Consider the following 21,767-nt stretch of genomic DNA (forward strand, 5'->3'; position numbering starts at 1 on the left):
ATGTTGTGGATATAGATAACAATTTTATATACTGTAATAATGAATGTGTAATAAGTGAATTTTTCTCAAGTCCCTATGACAGCATGGGAAGTAGGAAGGGAGGAAACACATCTGTATGGATCTTCACTGAATACACTGGAGAAGAACAGAGGTGATAAACAAAACCTAGAGGACAAAACCATTCACCAGGGTACAAGGGACACAATCAGGGGTGATGTCAGCAGGTCCTTGTGATCAAAAGCAATAATAGGGTGAGAAATAGGGTGGGAGGACTCCAAAGCCCAAATTAAACTCTTCTATGTATTTTCCAGTATTCTTAGTAACACACAACTATGCTTTGGAAACTTGGCTTTTTATGCTGTTGGCAACATCTTAATAATGAGTTTTAAATTATAAAAAGTATAAAGTATTCCATAGTCCTTCACTCTTATTTGTGAAAATACATGGATATGCCCTCCATTGGCACATAGATTAAGTATATTCCATTGTGTAGAGCCCTTGTTTTCCTAGGCTCACAATTAGCCAACATTTTTCAGTTTCCCTTATAGAAAGTTGGGCCCATGCCATTGAATGCCAGTGGAATCTGGGCATAAGTGATATATACAACTTCCAGGCCTGGAGGATGGCAAGACTCCAAGGGAATACTAAAGCCACCAAATGATAAGAGACAAGGTTCTTGAAATACTGTGTGGAGCAAGGTCATCTACACACCGCTGGTGTATTTTGACATGACCAAGAAATAAATACTCAGTGTTATCTCAGATTTGGAGAGTCTGTTACAGAAGTTCAGCTACCTAGACTAATACAACTAGGATCTTTCAGAGAAAACGATGTGGAAATTTCTTCTAATTATTATAGTAGTTCGCTTGTGAGAGATAACATTCTGAAGTTTTATAATAATTTGTCAGTTCAAATAAATTATTCTCTACTTTCTGTTAGATAATAATTACCTTGGAAACTATTTTAAACAGATATAACCAATCCTAGCTTTGACCTAGTGAATCAGAACCAGGTAAATCATAGGCAGTCACATTTGAAAAACTTCCCTGTGTTTTACATATACCCTTGGCTAAGAACTACTACTCTAAGATAACCCAAATTTTACCTTTAGATCAAAAGTTAGATTTTCAAGTCTCCTTATTTAAGGTCCATCTAATTTACTTGACTGAATTAGGTTTTTTTAAAAGTCTATTTGATGTTATTGTAAAAAATCAATGTAATAAAATTGACCTTTTATGGGTGTACAGTTTTTATAATGTATAGTTTTAGGCAATACCACCAAAATCAAGATATAGAACAGTTCCATCACTCCAAAAACACTGCTTCCTACTATCACTCTGCGGTCACACTCTTCTCCTACTACAACCCACTGCAACCCAAGGTCAGCAAAAGGAAGAAAATAATATAGATTACAGAGGAAATAAAACAGATAAAAAGCAATAGAAAAGATCAATAAACCCCAAAGCTGTTTTTTTCTGAAAAGATAAAACCAACAAACCTCTAGGCAGGCTTACCAAAAAGCAAAGAAGAAGAAGGATTCAAACAAAATAATAACTGAAAGAGGAGAAATAACAACTAATACCACAGAAATAAAAAAAAAATCATAAAAGAATACTATGAACTTATACCAATAAATTGGACAATCTAGAAGAAATGAAAAAGTTTCTAGAAACATACAGCCTGCCAAAACTGAGTCAAGAAGAAACAGATAATTTGAACAGGCTGATCACTAGAAGTAAAATAAAAACTATAACAACAACAGAAAAAACTCTGAAAACAAGAGTCCAGGAACAGATTGGTACACTGTGAAATTCCACCAAACATATAAAGAACAACTTATACTTGCTTCTTAAACTATTCCAAAAGATTGAGGAAGAAGGAAAAATTTCAAATTCATTCTATGAAGCCATCACCCTGATACCAAAACTAGACAAGGACACTACAAAAAAAGAAAATTACAGGCCAGTACCTTGATAAATACTGATGTAAAAATATTAAACAAAATATTAGCAAACCAAATCCAATAATATATAAAAAGTATCATACACCATGATCAAATTGGATTCATTCCAGGGTCACAAGGACGGTTCAAGACATGCAAATTAATCAATGTGATATAACATAGAAACAAGAGAAAAGGACCACATGATCATCTCAATAGATACAGAAAAAGCATTTGATAAAATTCAACAACCATTTGTGACAAAAACTTGCACCGAAGTGGTAGAGGGAACATAGTTGAATATAATAAAAGGCATATGCAACAAACCCACAGCCAACGTAATACTCAACAGTGAAAAGCTGAAAGCCTTCTTGCTAAATTCAGGAATAAGACAAGGATGCCCACTCTCACTACTACTATTCAACACAGTAATGGAAGTCCTAGCCACAGTAATCAGACAAGGAAAAAAAAAGGTATCCAAATTGGAAGGGAAAAGGTAAAACTATTACTATTTGCAGATGACATGGTACTCTATATAGAGAATCATAAAGACTCATTATAAAAACTATTAGAACTAGGGAATTCCTTGGTGGTGCACTGGTTAAGACTTGGTGCTTTCTCTGCAGCGGCTCAGGTTCAATCTCTGGTCAAGGAACTCAGATCTTGCAAGCTGTGTGGCATAGCCAAAAAAGCCAAAAACACAAACAAAAAACAAACCTAAAAATCTATTAGAACTAAGAAACAAATTCAGCAAGGTAGCAGAATCCAAGATTAATATCCAGAAATCAGTTATATTTCCTTACACTAACAATTAAATATTAGAAAAATTAAGTAAAGAAGAAATGTCAAAAAATATGTAGGAATAAATTTAATCAAGGAGGTGGAAGACCTATATGCTGAAAACTATAAAATATTGATAAAGGAAACTGAAGATGATTAAGAGAAATGGAAAGATATCCCATGCTTTTGGATTGAAATAATTAATACTGTTAAAATGGCAACACTACCCAAAGCAATCTACAGATTTAATGCAGATTCTATTTCATTGCTGTACCATAGAAATTAACCCTACATTGCAAATCAACTACTTCAATTAAAAAAAAAAAGTACATCACATACTCTGCTGGAATTCCATCACCTCCACTATCTATACTGGAAGCAGTGCTTCCTAAGGCCCACTTGACTTCACATTCCAGAATGTCTGGCTCTGAGTGAGAGACTATACCATCGTGGCTAGCCACATCATTAAGATCTTTTTAATACAGTTCTTCTGTGTATTCTTTCCATCAAGGAGATCAATAAAGATAGTGGAGGTGATGGAATTCCAGCAGAGCTATTTAAAATCAAAAGATGATGCTATTTTAATATGTGTGCACTCAATATGGCAGCAAATTTGGAAAACTCAGCAGTGGCCAGAAGACTGGAAAGTCAATCCTCATCCCAATTCCCAAGAAGTACAGTACTAAAGAATGTTCAAACCACCGGACAATTGCACTCATCTCCCATGCTAGTAAGGTTATGCTCAAAATCCTCCAAGCGAGGCTTTAGCATTACATGAACTGAGAACTTCCAGATGATCAAGCTGGGTTTAGACACAGCAGAGCAATCAGAGATCAAATTGCCAATATTCGCTGGATCATAGAAAAATCAAGGGATTCCAGAAAAACATCTACCTATGTTTCATTGACTATTCTAAAGCCTTTGACGGTGTGGATCATAACAAACTGTAGAAAACACTCAGAGATATGGAAATACCAGACCATCTTACCTGTCTTCTGAGAAACCTGTATGCAGGTCAAGAAGCAACAGTTAGAATCCTGAATGGAACAACTGATTGGTTCAGGATTGAGAAAGGAGAACAACAAGGCTATTTATAGTCATCCTGTTTATTTAACTTATACTCAGAGCACATCATGCAAAATGCCAGGCTGGATGAGTTACAAGCTGGAATCAAGATTGCCAGGAGAAATAACAACGTCAGATATGTGGATGAAAGTGAAAGTGAAAGTGAAGTCACTCAGTCGTGTGGACTCTTTGCGACCCCATAGACTGTAGCCTATCAGGCTCCTCCGTCCATGGGATTTTCCAGGCAAGAGTGCTGGAGTGGATTGCCACTGCCTTCTCCAGGGGATCTTCACGACCCAGGGATCAAACCTGGGTCTCCCGCATTGCAGGCAGATGCTTTACCATCTGAGCCACCACCACTCTAATGGCAGAAAGCAAAGAGGAACTAAACAGCCTCTTGATGAAGGTGGAGGAGAGTGAAAAAGCCAGCTTAAAATTCAATATCAAAAAAAATTAAGATCATGGCATCTAGTCTCATCACTTCATGGCAAAAGAAGGGGAAAAGGTGGAGGTAGTGACAGATTTCACTCTTCTCAGGCTCTAAAATCACTGTGGATGGTGACTGCAGCCATGAAGTTAGAAGACGATTGCTTCTTGACAGGAAAACTATGACAAACCTAGACAGTGTGTTAAAAAGCTATGACAAACCTAGACAATGTGTTAAAAAGCAAAGACATCACTTTGCCGACAAAGGTCCATATAGCCAAGGCTATGGTCATTGCAGTGGTCATGTACAGTTGTGAGCTGAACCAGAAAGAAGGCAGAGCACCAAAGAAGTGATGCCTTCAAACTGTGGTGCTGGAGAAGACTCCTCAAAGTCCCTTAGACAGCAGGAGATCAAACAAGTCAATCTTAAGGGAAATCAACACTGAATACTCATTGGCGGACTGATGCTAAAGCTGAAGGTCAAGTATTTTGGTCATCTGACGTGAACTGCTGACTCACTGGAAAAGTCTCTGATGCTGGGAAAGATTGAGGGCACAAGGAGAAGAGGCAATCAGAGGATGACATGGCTGGATGGCATCACCAATGCAATGGATAGGAACTTGGGCAAACTTCGGGAGATGGTGAGAGACAGGGAGGCCTGGCGAGCTGCAATCCACCAGATTGCAAAGAGTTGGACATGACTGGGCAACTGAACAATAACAACAATGGATTACTCAGCCATAAAAAATAATGAAAGATACCACTGCAGCAACATGGATGAACCTAAAAGAATATCACACTAAAATGAAGTCAGACAGAGAAAGACAAATACTATATGGGGGGCTCAGAGGTAAAGAATCCGTATTCTGATCCCTGCCACTGCAGGAGACACAGGTTTGATCCCTGGGTCAGGAAGATCCCTTGGAGAAGGAAATGGCAACCCACTCCAGTATTCTTGCCTGGAAATCCCATGGACAGAGGAGCCTGGTGGGCTACAGTCCATGGGGTTACACAGTTGGACACAACTTAGCGACTAAGCAACAATATATGGAATCTAAAAAATAATACAAATGAACCTATATACAAAAGAGAAACAGACTCATGGACCTTGAAGGCAAGCTTATGGTTATACCAAAGGGGAAAGAGAAGGAGGGAGGGATAAGTTAGGAGTATGGGATTAAGAGATACAAATTACTGTACGTAAAATAGATTAAGCAACAAGGATTTACTATACAGCACAGAGAACTATAGTCAACATACTGTAGTAACTTATATTGGAAAATAATCTTACACACACACACATAGCTTGATGCAGACCTGAAACTAACATACTACTGTAAATCAATATTCAATTCAAATATGAAAGCTTCAATTCAATTTAAAAAGTTTTCCCAAATTAGTTTACATTTTTATATAACTTTTGTTAATTCTTAATTACTATATACAGTAAGTTAAAGAATTATACCAATTAAGGAGTTAATGTAAATCTGATGCTAAGTTGGAAATTATAAGCTACCTAAAAATATGAACTCAAACATTCCTATGTACAGAATTTTAATGATTTTAAGCAATTGATAGAAATTATAAAAGAAAACTTTTGTTATAACAAAAAAGCTCATAGGGAAAATTCTGTAAAATTTTAGAAGTACTGTGCTAATATTTTGACAAATTCTAACAAATTACTTATGAAGATTACTTCTGATAAGCTTCAAAAGCTTTTCTAGAATATAAAACTTTTTTTCACCTTGGGATAGATATTTATCACTAAATCAGACAAATTTTCTTAAAATAAAAATAGTGCCATCATTTAAATTTAGATATAGCTCTCTAATCCACTGCTAACCTTACCTTGAAGACATCTCATCTATCATAACACACATATTTATACATACCAGATGAAAATAAAAGCAAATGGAACTATTTGGGAATGCAGCTTGACCTGGTCAGATAAGACTTCCTGCTGTAGCTTTTGTACATACTTTTAGGGTTAGCATACTATTTCCTGACGTTTCGGTGACTAGGATTGTGTATTAACACTACACCAAAGTAGTCATCCATCACAATTGTTGGAGGAACTGCTTATTATTAAGCTTGTTTGTTGTCTTTTAACTTTAATGTAGATTGTTCCAGGAGAAATATCTTACTTCGTTATATTCAAGATAATAATATTCCATCATTCTCCCTCAACTCCCCACACTCCCAAGAAGGCTTAGTATGCATTTGTATGCAACAAAAAATTACCTTCTTAGCAGAATGATCACTTTTCTAAGTAATTGTTTAACTCTCATTTCCAGAGGCCAAACAAGGGAAGATTACAACTGAGATAAATCCAGGACCTAATTAATTATTTCAACATATTTTTCCTTGTAAACAAAAATCTCTTGCCAAAAATCTGCAGCTACGGTTTGGCTCTCCGTTTATATACACATGCATGCATGCATGGAGATGCACACGAATGAACTGCCTATATAAAACCCCCCATTTCCAGGGTGAGATATATGTAGAGAGCAACATGGAAACTTACATTACCATATGCAAAAGAGATAGCCAATAGGAATTTGCTGTATGGCTCAAGGAACTCAAACAGGGGCTCTGTAACAACCTAGAGGAGTGGGATGGGGTGGGAGGTGGAAGGAGGTTCAAGAGGGAGGAGACATATGTAAACCTATGGCTGATTTATGTAGATGTTTGGCAGAAACGAACAAATTTTGTAAAGCAATCATCCCTCAATTGAAAAATAAATAAACTTAAAAAAACCCCACATTTCCAGTGTTTTCTTCTGAAAACAGCTGATAGTCTGGCAATACAGGGCCCAATATTGAGAAATAGCAATTACCAGCTAGAACAGATTGGCAGCAGCTCCAATATGCTTATCTGTTTAGCCTCTGAAAATACTTCAGTTATGCGATCCCTGGTTTAAATGCATTTTTTGTTCAATTTAATAAAATATTCCTTCACTCCCGAGATGAAGACTTTCCAACTTTCTAATTTGAGGCCCTTTACCAGAATAAAACTGATATTAGCTTTCACTGCTACATAACAACTTACCATAAACTTAGTGGATTAAAATGACATGTATTTATTATCTTGAAGTTTTCATAGGTCAGGAGCCTGGGTACTACTTAGCTAGGTCCTCTGTTCAGGGCCTCACAAAGTTGTAATCAGGATCAGCCATGGCTATGGTCAAATATAAGCATTAAATTCCTCTTCCAGGCTCACTGGTTGCTGGAAGAATTCAGTGCCTTGCAGTTATAGAATACATAGGACCTTCAGATCCTAGAGGCATCTCACTCTGGCACATGACTCTCTCTATAACATGGCAGTTTGCTTCTTCAGGGCTTCCCTGGTGGCTCAGACAGTAAAGAATTAGCCTGCAATGACGGAGACCTGGGTTCAATCCCTGGGTTGGGAAGATCCCCTGGAGAAGGGAACAGCTACTCACTCCAGTATTCTGGCCTGAAGAATTTCATGGACAGAGGAGCCTGGCAGGCTACAGTTCATGGAGTCACAAAGAGTCGAACACAACTGAGCAACTTTCACACACACACACACACACACACACACACACACACACAGGGCTGCTTCTTCAAGGCCAAAAGGAGATCATTTCTACTGCTTTAAATTGCTGTGACTTTGTCACACAGCAATATCCCTCTGATATCTAGAGCTTTTTTGAAAGGGCTAATTCGATTAGGTCAGGACCACCTAGGATCATCTCTCTTTTGCTTAAAGTTAACTGATTAGGAATTTCAATTATATCTACAAAAATATTTCACCTTCTCCGCATAATATAACATAAGCAATGGAGTGCTATCTCATATTCACTGTTTCTCCCCTATACTCAAGGGGAAGGGATTATTCAGGGCACATATACCAGCTTGCCTATCACACTTGGCATGTCTTGGTATTATTTGTGAGTTTCACTTCCACTTGGTTTCTATAGTTTATATTTTTGGCGAAGTATTCTTACAATACTGTACTATAGTGTCGATAACAAACATTTTCTATTAAATTTACTTTTAATAATATTAGAATTCTACTAAATGTATATGAGACTGTTTTGCAAGATTTCAAAATCAGGTCTATTCTAGACTAACATCCTTTTAGCCCTTGTGCATGAAACACAAAGACAGAGTTTATCTGTTCAAATGGAGCAATGGTCGCTGTGATTGAATAAGAAAATGTTTTAGTCAGAAGCTAGAATGGGAAAAATGAAGGCAGTTGCTCAATTTTTTTTTGAGTTACTCAAAGTAGCATCTGTGAGCACAGGAAAGCAATTTTTCTATTCGACCTGAGTTATAGCTTTACCCTTCCTATTCCCTGTGGCAGAGCCAACCCTGGTTACCACTGCCAGTGCTAGAGATAGCTGGAATGAGCCAGTCAGGCTGTGTCTGGTTCTCCTAGGTTGGTGATCTGTGGCATGGTCAAACAGTGCAGATCACACCACATAATCTGCTGTGTTTTCATGTCAAACCTCAACAGTTTCTCCACAAAGATGTTCTGTTTACACAGTTGCCCTATTTTCTTTACTCAAAGGTAAATGCATTTTGCCTTTCAATATTTTAAAATTAATATTTTTGCCCCTGTTTTGTATACTGATACCTCCAAGTACCCCCAAATTTTATTCATATTCATCCATTTAAACAGTGGAACTGACCAGATGTAGTTTATTAAAATATGTTCATTCAAAACAATTTTGACTCAGTTTTTAAAAATTGCAAATACATTCAAAACTGTTACAGTGTCATGAGGTTGCAAATATTGTCTTATGAAATTATAATAAAGTTGTTTAGCAAAACTATGAAATATTATAATTTAACTTTCACATATAAAAATATATTTTATATTGCAACACTGAACAGTTAAGGCCACAACACTTGAAGGAGAGCTTGAGATAAACATATTCTGAAATTGCTTGTCAAAACTGTCAGTATTTAAATAAACATTAAAACTGGTCATACTATTCAAACCAGATAAAACATATTATTAAGTTATATCTTTAAAAGTTTGTTATCAGAAACTTTCTTTCAGAACTCAAAAAGTTTTTCAAGTATAAATTACAATGTGCTTGGTGACCATGAACACACAAACATATATTCAGAGTATTGTACAAGATTTTGACCTTCTCTCCATATTGGGGGGTGAGGTTTCCTGATGATTTTGCCCCATGTGGTTCTGGTTGGCATCTTTCTTATTTCTTTTAAAAGCTATTTGGTCTCCTATTGGTTTTATCTCTGGGAGTGGCTCATTATTAATCTGCACAATTTTCTGACTCATCAATGACATTCTTTTAAAGAGGAAAATCTAGGAAAAAAACACACGCAGAGAATTCACTTCAGTAAATGAAACAGTTACTTAGTAGTATTTAGAGGGTATAATTTTCAATAAGTCTTAACGTTATTTCATCACATTTTTATGAGGCACCACAATGGTACATTCTCAGCATCTGCCAGCCTTTTTTCTTTTACCAATTGCTACCGTGATTCTTCCCTAAAACAAGACCTTTCAGTGTTCACGCTTCAACACTATCAGTAGTATTGATATTTGCTATTTATTATATGTCATTTTTCTTCAAAGAACTAATTTTACTTTGTTTTGTTGTAAGAGGAGAAAAGATGAAAATTGAGATATTCTACAGGGGGATATACCTCCCCGCTCCTATAGATCAGAATTTCTGGCAAAATGTTAGTGCTGCCAAATGAGTGGGAGCCCCAGGGGTCTGAGTAGGCAGTTCAACACATGGACCTGCTGCCCAGGCAGGGCCTGGGCTACAGACAGGCAGAATGCAGATAATAGCTGAAGAGATGAAAGTACCTCATAATCCAGGGACTCCAGGTGGGCAGAAAAGACAGAAGAAAAGAAACGGAGAAAATGCCTAGTGTAAAGGGAAGCAGAGGAAGAGGAGCCAGCATTGGGAACTGAGTTTTCTAGGAACAAAATCAGGATAAAGAAAGATCTCAGAAATCAGAGGAGGAGAATACCAAGAAGAGAGTGGCCATCAAGGCACATGCAAGACACATCAAGGAAGATGATAACTGAAAAGTGCCAAATGATGTGATAACTGAAAAGTACCAAGGTCTTTGAGGATTTAGCCAGAGAGAAAACAGGATTCCTAAAGAACAGCAATCCAAATAATGGTTTTGACATGATACCAAAACCAAAAAAGCACCTGAAGATCTGGCTCTTTCAGAAATTAAAATGGTGCTAAAAATAATAGCTCAGCCTTCTTTATGGTCCAAATCTCACATCTGTACATGACTACTGGAAAAATCATAGCTTTGTCTATACAGACCTTTGTTGGCAAAGTGATATCTCTGCTTTTTAATACGCTGTCTAGGTTTGTCATGGCTTTTCTTCCAAGGAGCAAGCGTCTTTTAATTTCATAGCTACAGCCATCATCCACAGTGATTTTGGAGCCCAAGAAAATAAAGTCTATCACTGTTTCCAGACCATAAAGAAGGCTGAGTGCCAAACAATTGATGCTTTTAAACTGTGGTGTTGGGGAAGACTCTTAAGATTCCCTGGATAGCAAGGACATCAAACCAGTCAATCCTAAAGAAACAACCCTAAATATTCATTTTAGGACTGATGCTTGAAGCTGAAGCTCCAATACTTTCACCACCTGATGCAAAGAGCTGACTCACTGGTAAAGACCCTGATGCTGGGAAAGATTGAGGGCAGGAGAAGACGGAAAAAGAGGATGAGATGGTTGGATGGCATCACTGACTCAATGGACATGAGTTTGAACAAACTCTGGGAGATGGTGAAGGACAGGGAAGCCTGGTGTGCTGCAGTCTAGGGGGTCGCAGAGTCAGACACGACTGAGTGACTGATCAACAACAATAACAGCTTACCTTTAGTCTTAAAGAATGGAGGAACAAGAATGAAAAGTTCTAACCCAAAAAGTCAAGAGTCTAGAAAAAGAGTCTATGAACTAAAATGCAACAACCTCTGTTCCTGTTATTGTATAGGAATACACATCTTGAAAAATTCTGCCACTACAAAATAACTAAGAAATGCTGAAGAAGTATACAAAATATAATTTTATAATGTATAGGCAAGCTCACATAAAAATGAAGGGAAATTCCCATGGGCCAACAAATGAAGAGGGAACAGGAAGCCTCAGAGATAAGTTGAATATTGAAATGGTATTTATTGATCTCATAACTCTTGGATTTTAATTATTTGATCTCACAAAATGTGGAGAACTAAAACTGAGACTCCTGTGTAAAGTGGGGGCCCTCTAAGGACTAGGCCTTTAATGGAAGTCTATCTACAAATATTGGAAGATAACAAAATAACATCTCTCTCAGCTTAACAGTGTTTTCCTAATGTGAGTTTGGGGTTCACATGTACAGTAATCATGGGAAACCCTTAACTCAGACATTAACTGAAAATGGTCCTGGAACCGTGACACCAAGGGGAGTTAACAGAATTTTATACAAATTCTCTATGGATCGACTTACCCCAATCCAAGCTTTAAAGCATTTCTACAGAAAGTCTTGGTTAAACATGAACTCACAATAAATTTCAAAGAAGGAAACAAGACACCATTAGCAAGTGAGCCAAAGCAACAAACATATTTAGACTCTGGAGGATGTCTTACATTGGAATAACTACACACAGAATATAAAATAAGTATGCTTACATTGCTTAGAGGACTATAATAAAAAACACAAACATAAAACAAGTTATCAGTTTTTGCAATATCAGATAGATTTGAAAAAGAGTTGAAATAGAATATTTCTCTTCAAAATGTGAAAGATAACTGAAATTAAAACTCAATAGGGAGATTACATAGCAGATTAGTCTTTAGATGAAAAGATAACTATGAAAAAGACAAGCCCTGAAATTCCCCAAATATCACTTAGATATAGAAAATATTAAAATAATATTTAAAAGACACAGATAACAGAATGAAAAGTTTTATTATATTTGACTTGCAAAGAGAAGAGAGGAAATATTCAAAAATATAATGGATGAGAATTTTCTTAAAATGATGAATGACATGAATTTTCAGATTCAAGAGTCATAATGAATTAGAAGAAAGTTAAAGTAAAAAAAAAAAAACACCTCACATCTAGGCATCGTATAGTGAAATGAAGCACATCAAAGACAACGTAAAAACCAGCCCGAGAGAAATGACAGAGTATATGTGAAATTATCAGCCAATATACTCAAGCAAATGTCTTAATAGCAACAATGGGAGCAGATACTAAAAGAAAATAACTGTCAACCAGCCATACTACCATTAATTTTCAAGTGAAAGAAACTGAAAAAGTTAACTACAGAAAGAAATTTATGACAGTAACTTCGAAAACATTTCTTCAGGCAGAATAAAAACAACATTATAGAAAGGACATATGAGATGTGAAAAGGAGTGGTGAATAAAGAAAGCAGTATTGGAAGCGTGGAGCCGCCCCTCGGGAGCATGGCAAGTCTGTCCAGGGCGCCGCAGCAATGGGCCACTTTTGCCCGAGTTTGGTATCTCCTAGATGGGAAGATGCAGCCCCCTGGCAAGCTTGCTGCCCTGGCATCAGTTAGACTTCAAGGACTGCATAAGCCTGTGTACCATCAACTGAGTGACTATGGGGATCATGTTGTCATCATGAACACAAGGCACACTGCCTTTTCTGGAAACAAGTGGGAGCAAAAAGTGTACTCCTCACATACTGGCTACCCAGGTGGATTTAAACAAGTAACAGCTGCTCAGCTTCACCGGAAGGATCCAGTAGCAATTGTAAAACTAGCTATTTATGGCATGCTGCCAAAAAACCTTCACAGAACTCTGATGCAGAGGTTGCATCTTTTCCCAGATGAAGATATACCAGAAGATATTCTTAAGAATTTAACAGAAGAGCTTCCCCAACCACTGAAAGTGCCCAGACGTCTAGATGAGTACACACAAGAAGAAATAGAGGCTTTTCCAAGACTTTGGTCTCCACCTAAGGATTATCGGCTATAGGAGGAAGAAAATTTCAGAAAATAATGATGTGGTGCTTGAAACTCCTTCCTCAGAGCAGGATGAAGCAATAGCTGCCTTCTGACAGAAAGCCTGCTCTGGGGGCTGAAAGCTTGTGGGGAAAGCTCAGGAAGGGATATTCCTTCATTAGGAAATGGCAGTAAAATGTTATTTTATGGAATTGTTTTATTGCATAGTGCTATTTGAATGTTGGAAACGATAAGAATAAAACTGCCCCTTACTTTAAAAAAAAAAAAGCAGTATAGCAATAACGTTATTAGATTGATGAGGTTAAAAAATTAAAATACTTGATACAATAATATGTAAAATGGGAAGAAAGGGGTAATAGAAAACTCTTCTAAGATCCTGATAATATTTGGGGAAAAGGAACATTCATTAGCATTAGATTTTAGGTACTGTATATGTTAACATTTTTAAAGTCAGAATCCAGCTTATAGGCAGTTACAAGAGACGCATCTAAACTACAAATAAAAATATAAGAACAAAAAAAGATATATCTGATAAAATAAAGTAGCATTTTTTTAGGGACAAAGAAAAATACTACCAATGGCAAGAAAACAGACTTAAACCTAATGGCATCAACAATCAGATTAAATATTAAATAAAGATTAAATATAAATGGTCTAAATACTCCAATTAAAAGGCAGAGATTTTTAGATAAGATAAAAAAGCAGGACCCATCTATGTGCGTGCGTGCTAAGTTGCTTCAGTCATGTCTGACTCATTGCTACCCTATGGACTGTAGCCCTCCAGGCTCCTCTGTCCAGTGGGATTCTCCAGGCAAGAATACTGGAGTGGGTTGTCATGCCCTCTTCCAGGGGATCTTCTCAACCCAGAGATCAAACCAGCATCTCTTACGTCTACTGCACTGGCAAGTGGGTTCTTTACCACTTATGTCTCCTGCATTGGCAGATGGGTTCTTTACCACTAGTGACACTGGGGTCTAAATGCTCCAATTAAAAGGCAGAGATTTTCAGATTAAATAAAAAAGCAAGACCCATCTACATGTTGCCTAAATCAAATGTACTTCAAATGTTAAATCACAAATGGTTTAAAAGTAAAGTATGTTAAAAGATAACTCTAATTCAAAGAAAGCTATAAAGTGGCTATATAATATCAGATCAAGTAGATTTTAGAGCAAAGAATATTATTAGGGATAAAGAAAGTCATTTCATGATGATGAAGGAGTCAATTCAGAGGATGGAACAATTCTAAACATTATATAGAATACAACCAAATAACAGCTTTAAGATATATCAAGCAAAAATTAATAGAAGCACAAGGAAAAGTAGCAAACCCACAACTATCGTAAGGGATTTTAATACTTTTCTTTCAATAATAGAACAAGTAGACAGAAAATCAGGAAGGAAAGAAACTTGAACAACACTATCGACCAACTTGACCTAACTGCCATTAATAGAACACTCCTCCCAACAACAGTATTCTTCTCAACCTTCTTCTCAAATGAACATTTACCAAGATAAACCTGATTGTGGGTGATAAAACATGTCTCAATAAATTCAGAAGGAATCAATTCATACTAAGTATTTTTCCAGTCACAATGTAATTAGAAATTAATGACAAAAAGATGACTAGAAAAATCCCTCGCCTTGCTAAGATACTTCAGTCGTGTCCACCTCTTTGTGACCCCATGGACTACAGCCCACCAGGCTCCTCTGTCCATGGGATTCTCCAGTCAAGAACACTGGAGTTGGTTGCCATTTCCTCCTCCAGGGGATCTTCTCCACCCAGGGATTGAACCTGAGTCTCTCACACCTCCTGCATTAGCAGGCAGGTTCTTTACCACTAGCACCACCTGGGAAGCCCAGAAAAATTCCTAAATACATAGAAATTAAATAACCCATGAGTCAAAGAAGAAATCAAAAGGGAACTCAGAAAGTATTCTGAACTGGATAAAAATGAAAACACAACATATCAAGTAGTTCAGGGGAAATTTATAGCACAAAAAGCCTAAAAGAAAAAAGAAGAAAGGTCTCAATCAGTGACCTCAACTTCCGTGTTAAGAAAAATTCAACAAAATATTGCAAAAGGAAATTTGAAAAGACATCAATAAGAGAAATGTCATGTTCATGAATTAGGAGACTTAATATTGTTGAAATATTAATTCTCCCCAAATTTATCTATAGATTCAAAAACAATTTCAAATCAAAATCTCAGCACGCATTTTTTTTCAGTCATTGACAAACTGATTGTAAAAATTCACATGTTTAAGTATAAAAGGTCAAGAATAGCCAAAATATGTCTGAAAAGGCACAAAATTGGAGGACTAACTTTCTGATTTCAAGACTTACATTAAAGCTATAGTCATCCAGACACTGTGGTACTGGCACAAGATAAACAGATCAAAGGAACAGAATACAGAGTCCAGAAATCAGTTCATACGTAAAAAATCAATTGCTTTCTGAAAAAGGTATGAAGGCAATTCAGTAGAGAAGGGATAGGATTCTTTTTTTCAACAGATGATGCTAGAATAATTGTCCATATACAAAAATTTTAAAAAAATAGAACTTCAATCCATACCTTTACCACAATAAGAAATTAACTCAAAATGGACCACTCAGCAATATAAAGGAATGAACTATTGATACATGCGTGGATGAATCTCAAAACAGTTATCAGTGATTTGCTGAGTATGGCAGGGGGATGTGGGGTGTAGACAGAGATTACAAAGAGGCACAAAGAACCATCTGCTCATAATGGCACTGTTCATACTCTTGATTGTGATTATGCTTTCACGGGTGTACATTATGTTAAAATTAATCATACTACATACTTCAAAAATGCATAGTTCATTTTAGGTCAATTATATCTAAATAAAGCTATTTTTAAAAAGCAGGGGAGTAATTATTGGTTGGGTATGAAAGAGATCCTCTCATGTATTAAGCCTGAGAAAACTGATAGCAGCAGGAAACTAGTGTAATTGATCTAACCTTTTCTTCACAACACAGTAAAGCTGTGTACTTGGGGCAAACGTGCTGAGTTGTGCTACCATGGTGAATAAAGCATAGTATCAGAGAAAAGGAAGCCATCAGGAAAGGTAAGACCCCACATACATAATTTTTGGTGGAGAAATTCTCATGTCAGCTTCTTGTATTTATGGTCATGACAATGAATAAGAAATCAATTGACTCTGCACTGGTATGGGGAATTATCCAGGAATCTGCCATGTTCTAGCTAGTTTCTGAGGGACAGCAGTGGTTTTTTAACCTCTGTATATCTGCAGCTTTCAGCCTTGTGCCTGGCACATAAGAGGCTTCCAGTAAATGTATGCTAAATAAATACATAAATAAACTAATTTCATGATGGGAAGAAACTATTATTAATGGCTAAGAAGCTTCCTACTTTTTTCATTAGCTTACTCAGGTGGAAATTAAGCCAATAACACATTTTTCTTAGTGGCTAACTGTGGATCCAAATTTGTTACAATTTGGAAAAGCAGTATCTGGAAATTTCCAGATATAACAATCATCAAAAATCTCTGCCACCAATTAAAATCATGGGTCCTAACCTGGCTATCAGAAACATTTAAAATCATCAAAACAAAATTCAATGGTGAATTCTGTCTTGCATACACCAAGAGTGTAATTATTTCTTTTGTTTGTTTGTTTTTAGATTATCTTTGGAGTGGCTGTCTAATTAAGGGAAGGGATGTAAAATTTCAAACACATAATTATTTTGATATGAGTTAATGCATCATTTATTTCCCAAGTTTTAAAAACAGCTTGATTTGTTTGGCTTAGATGGTATAAATAGATTAGAGACATTGTAAATTAAAATATATCATGTGGGAAGGATTGGAAAAAATCTCATCCAAATCATCTATTACCTTTTTAAAATATATAGAATAACAGCCTATTCTTTAAGTTGGAAGTATATTTATTACTGCTTGACTTTTAAAAATATAATTTTCATTACTTTTTGTTTCTTTAGCCAAGGACATATGTACTTACTGAATTATATTTTTACATTAGGTATAAATGAGAAACTAAGCAGAATCAAAGCTTGAGACTGAACTCTTCAGCCTGGACTGTGTCCTGGCCCTGCCTCCCCTTTGTCACATGGGCCGGCGGAGCTCCCTACTTGGCCTGCCGTTACAGGTGCCTGCCACACGGCAGTCCTTTTCTGGCTCAGGCCTCCCCTGGCCCATATATTCAAATGCTATCATCTACCGACAATGCTGAAGACTGGAAAGCCTGAAACGTTCCCTAAACTCGACCATGTGTTCTAGAATAAGCATTTTCATTTGGTCAGAGGTGTGTTTCAGTTATTTTTTTTTTTTCTGCTGCTTTGTTTCACGTTTCCTCTCCTTGGATTCTCATGTCTCCTGACTCCTTTACTTTTCATCCTTTTCCCTCATATTTGATTTTCTTTGCCAGACTCTCTCCCTGAGCTCTTTACATTTGAAAAAAGTTTTCACAGGAAAGCTACAAAGTGTAGTGGTGGAGTATCTGTTAAATGTTCTGTTCTACTAGACAGAAAATCTAGAAAGTTCCTAAATCCTGATGAAATGTTCTAGCGATGCTCATTATGATTCTAAAAAGGATAATAATTCTGAAGTGTCCTTTGAGCCAGGTCAAAGACATCTTTAGGTACAGTAATCCAGACTTGTAAGATACTTTTAGAAAGATAAAAATGGTCATGAAGAAATTTTTAGTAAAAGATAACAATATGGATATTTGGGCTAAAGTAACTGTTGACATTTCTGAAGTAATTCTGAAAGAAATTTCAGAGTGGCATATTACCCACAAAGATGGCAAAAGATGACTGTTTACTACCCTAAGGATGGCTCCTGGCTTTACCTTCATTCTTTCCTCTTTCTTACCCCCTTACATTTTACAATTCATTGTCAACCAAAAATGTTTACTGAGCATTTGTCATATACCAGGAAATGTGATGTGTGCCACTAGAAAGCAAAACAGAAAATAGTTTCTGTCCCCATGGAGCTGAAGGCCAGTGGGGAGACAGAGACATAAAGTAAACAAATGACTATGTAATTGCAAACTGTGACAAAAACTAAGAAGTATAAGAAAAAGGGTACTATGTAAGAGAATAATAATGAGACATAATTTATATAAGTGCTGTTGGTCACAAAAGGCCTCTGTGGAAATGACATTTAAACTGAGACCTAAGGTTGAATAAGAATTTAACAAAGCTTTTCATTTTTCTTGTTTTCCATGTTTCCTTCTAACACTTTTACCTGGAAATGTGGTCTCATGATTAAATAAAGTTCTTCTTCAAGTGGAAAGACTAGTTTACTTCCAAGAAGAAGAAACGTTATCTATCAGACTTGTATAAACTCCAAAACAAGTATCAGTCAGGAGACACTGAAGTAGCATGTTGTCTTCTAAGCACAATCATCAATTTTTTAAATTCATCCTATTTCTTGTCTTACTTAGCCTTACTCTATTCTAGACTCTCAGGATAGTATACTCTTATAATTAAGCAATAGAGTTCTTTAACGTATCTTTTCCTGTATGATAAATCAGTATGCATGGGATGATTGAAAGGAACATGCTATTACATTTTGGCAGAGCAATTTGAATCATAATCTTGAATCATAATGTCCAATAAGTAAATAGGCACGTTAAAAACGTGAAACATCACCTGGAATTTATCACATGTTCTTGGTTAGTTAGTTAGTTAAGTCGCTCAGTCATGTCCGACTCTTTGCGACTCCATGGACTGTAGCCCACCAGGCTCCTCCGTCCATGGGATTCTCCAGGCAAGAATACTGGAGTGGGTTGCCATTTCCTTCTCCAGGGGATCTTCCCGACCCAGGGATCGAACTCAGGTCTCCCGTATTAGAGGCAGATGCTTTAACCTCTGAGCCACCAGGGTTCTTGGGCCACCAAAACTCATATTAAGGGAGTTAAATTATGCGGATCATTATATAAAAGTAGAAGAAGCAATTCAATACTTTGGCCTTGACACTAAATGAAAAATTCATTTCACTTACCTTCGATTTTTTTATGTCTTTAGTTGGTGTTGATTCGCTATCTTCCAGGATTTCTGAAGAGCTACTCTTTGCACGATCACACATATTTCCTATGATAGGATATATTATGAAATATTTTTTTCTAACTAATGAAAAAAAGAAAAGTCCTGCTGCTTTCTGTGAAACACTATCAACCATGAATTATGGGGTAATACTAAAGAGTAGAGGACAACTGCATATTTCTTGAAAAGTTAAGGCAAAATTATCAGAATGACCTAACCAAGGCTGTAAATGTTTAGATGATCAGTACCCAATATAGCAAAGATAACTGTAAATGTTAGGGAAGGTATAAAGTAAAATATAAAGTACCTTTTAAAATAATAAACTTAGTTGCAATGAAATTATCTGTACCCAAATGGACATGTTATATTTTTTGGTGTTTCAAATTAACCCGTATGTTACATAGCTGAATAATGATCTTGCAAGTATACTCATGAAGCATGTGCATCCTTCTAATTTTATATGATCAACAGCCTAAATCTTAAATTTAGTTTCTTTTTAACATTTTAGGTTATAGGGTGTAGAATACTTAGCAATGACAAATATTTTAACATTTTACTTAAAATATTCTAAAACTTACTATCTTTCTGCAGAAGTTAGAAGGAAAAAAGTATTACGGGAACTATTCTTTCTTTTGCTTAAATTCAGATGAGATCTACTATGGAGAGTTATTTGTAATGACATTGCAGCAAAAGCACACTGTGATGTTATGGTGTGGAAAATAACACAGGGCTCATAGAGCAAAAACACCAATGCTTTGGGTGTAGACACTGCAGGTCTCAAGGGCAGTCACAGTCTCTTCTGTTCTGCGGCACCTGTTCTCTGACACCAGCAGTGAGGCTTGGGAAACGATTCCTCTGAAATGCCTGTGGTACCATCAAAGACTCAGGTCTAGGCTCTGGGGGAAATAACTGGATGGCCTGCTGTGGCTCTAGGCCAGCATGGACATTGGTGACAGGGTCTGGCAGTGCTCACCAGACATATAAATGAGGATCTGGGACAAATGCCCAACCTCATAGTACTGACTGAAAAAAAACAAGTAGTAAAAAGGCTGTTCTAAATCACTTAACACTGACACATGAGCAGCCATGAGTGATGGGAATATTTCCATGTAAAGAAGCTATGGCGGTGATCAATGAGAACACGTAATACTGTGCCACGTATTTCATAGCTTATGAGGGTCATGTGACAATAAAAAGTGTACAATAGAATATATGTGTGTAAGCTATGTGCTTAGTTACACAGCACAGTATACATAAATCTGTAAGCACATATGAACGTAGTATGCTATGTATCTAGCCTTTTTAAAAGTATGCTTTCGAAGTCAAACATGCTCACACCTTTTGGATTTTCATTGTATTCATGAATGGCTCGTTCCTCTCGGTTGATTTTTTCATCCTATAAACAATAAAGAAACAATATAATAAAAAACATTTGTACTGGGCTAGAAAACCTAGTCTTGGTTTTAAGGAGAGTTCTAGAGTCGGTCTCTAGCTAATAACATAAACGTGTGACAATTACTTCTCTTTGCTGGACTCTTACCTTAGATAATTGCTAATATCCTTCACTAGCATAAAACTGTATAATTAACAAGAACTGTATATTCAAGAATTCTACTCAAAGAAGATTCAGGAACATTGATTGGTATATGAATTAGCTCAACATTTTATAATGTCAAATTGGAATTTAATGAATTCTATGCTAAATAATCGGAGAAGGCGATGGCACCCCACTCCAGTACTCTTGCCTGGAAAATCCCATGGACTGGGGAGCCTGGTAGGCTGCAGTCCACGGGGTTGAGAAGAGTCAGACACGACTGAGCGACTTCACTTTCACTTTTCACTTTCATGCATTGGAGAAGGAAATGGCAACCCACTCCAGTGTTCTTGCCTGGAGAATCCCAGGGATGGGGGATCCTGGTGGGCTGCCATCTATGGGGTCGTACAGAGTCAGACACCACTGAAGCGACTTAGCAGCAGCAGCAGCAAGCTAAATAATTTCAGGGACCACCATAACTGGAACTCATAAATATTCCTTATGAAACAGAATTTTCCCCTTATTCTGAAAGAAAACAATAACTGCTAGAATATATTTTTCCCTCAGTGAAAGGAGTCTTGGAAAAAGAAGGAAGTAAAGGAGAGAATGACCTCTAGAGCACAATACCATTTCGTAAGTTAAAAATACATACATACAAAACAATATATGTTTTACAAGAATACATTCAAATAAAAGGAAAGCATGTTTTAATGGTTGTCTGCATTAAGGAAAAGGGGAATGTGGGGTTCAAAGGGAATCAATTTAAATAAAGAGAGAAGAGCCTCACACAGACAAGTGATGGTAGTGTTTCATTAATGAGATGGCATGATTAACTCAGAGCTCTTTGCAAATGATCTAAAAAATGAAATGAAAATGAATCAATACAGTATCATTTGGTTTGGGTTTCTGAATTCCATACCTCGGAAATGAATCCAGAGTAGTGCTAGAAAATGAATGATTTCAAACCTACCACCTGTCTCCTAGCAGGGTCACTCAGGGAAATCTGCCAATTGGAAGAG

At 36.7% G+C, this 21,767-nt stretch overlaps 1 protein-coding gene and 1 pseudogene across 9 annotated transcripts in view; one reads left to right on the forward strand and one right to left on the reverse strand.

Annotated features, from left to right (window-relative positions):
* RPGR (retinitis pigmentosa GTPase regulator) overlaps positions 1–21,767 on the reverse strand; it is an 85,053-nt gene that overhangs the window by 13,130 nt on the left and 50,156 nt on the right. For 4 of the 9 annotated variants that reach the window (XM_070289883.1, XM_070289878.1, XM_070289886.1 and 1 more), the window contains 2 exons: positions 20,553–20,610; positions 19,174–19,262 (listed from right to left, as the gene is read on the reverse strand). In XM_070289883.1, the coding sequence (XP_070145984.1) occupies positions 19,174–19,262; positions 20,553–20,610 (147 nt within the window). Of the gene's footprint in view, positions 1–3,812; positions 4,149–8,851; positions 9,518–19,173; positions 19,263–20,552; positions 20,611–21,767 lie in introns of those variants that run through there. The other 5 variants (XM_070289882.1, XM_070289879.1, XM_070289884.1 and 2 more) reach the window with 3 other exon arrangements.
* LOC138929897 (large ribosomal subunit protein uL13m pseudogene) lies at positions 12,627–13,178 on the forward strand (annotated as a pseudogene).

Source organism: Ovis canadensis, chromosome X (assembly GCF_042477335.2).
Source record: "Ovis canadensis isolate MfBH-ARS-UI-01 breed Bighorn chromosome X, ARS-UI_OviCan_v2, whole genome shotgun sequence".
Classification (NCBI taxonomy): domain Eukaryota; kingdom Metazoa; phylum Chordata; class Mammalia; order Artiodactyla; family Bovidae; genus Ovis; species Ovis canadensis.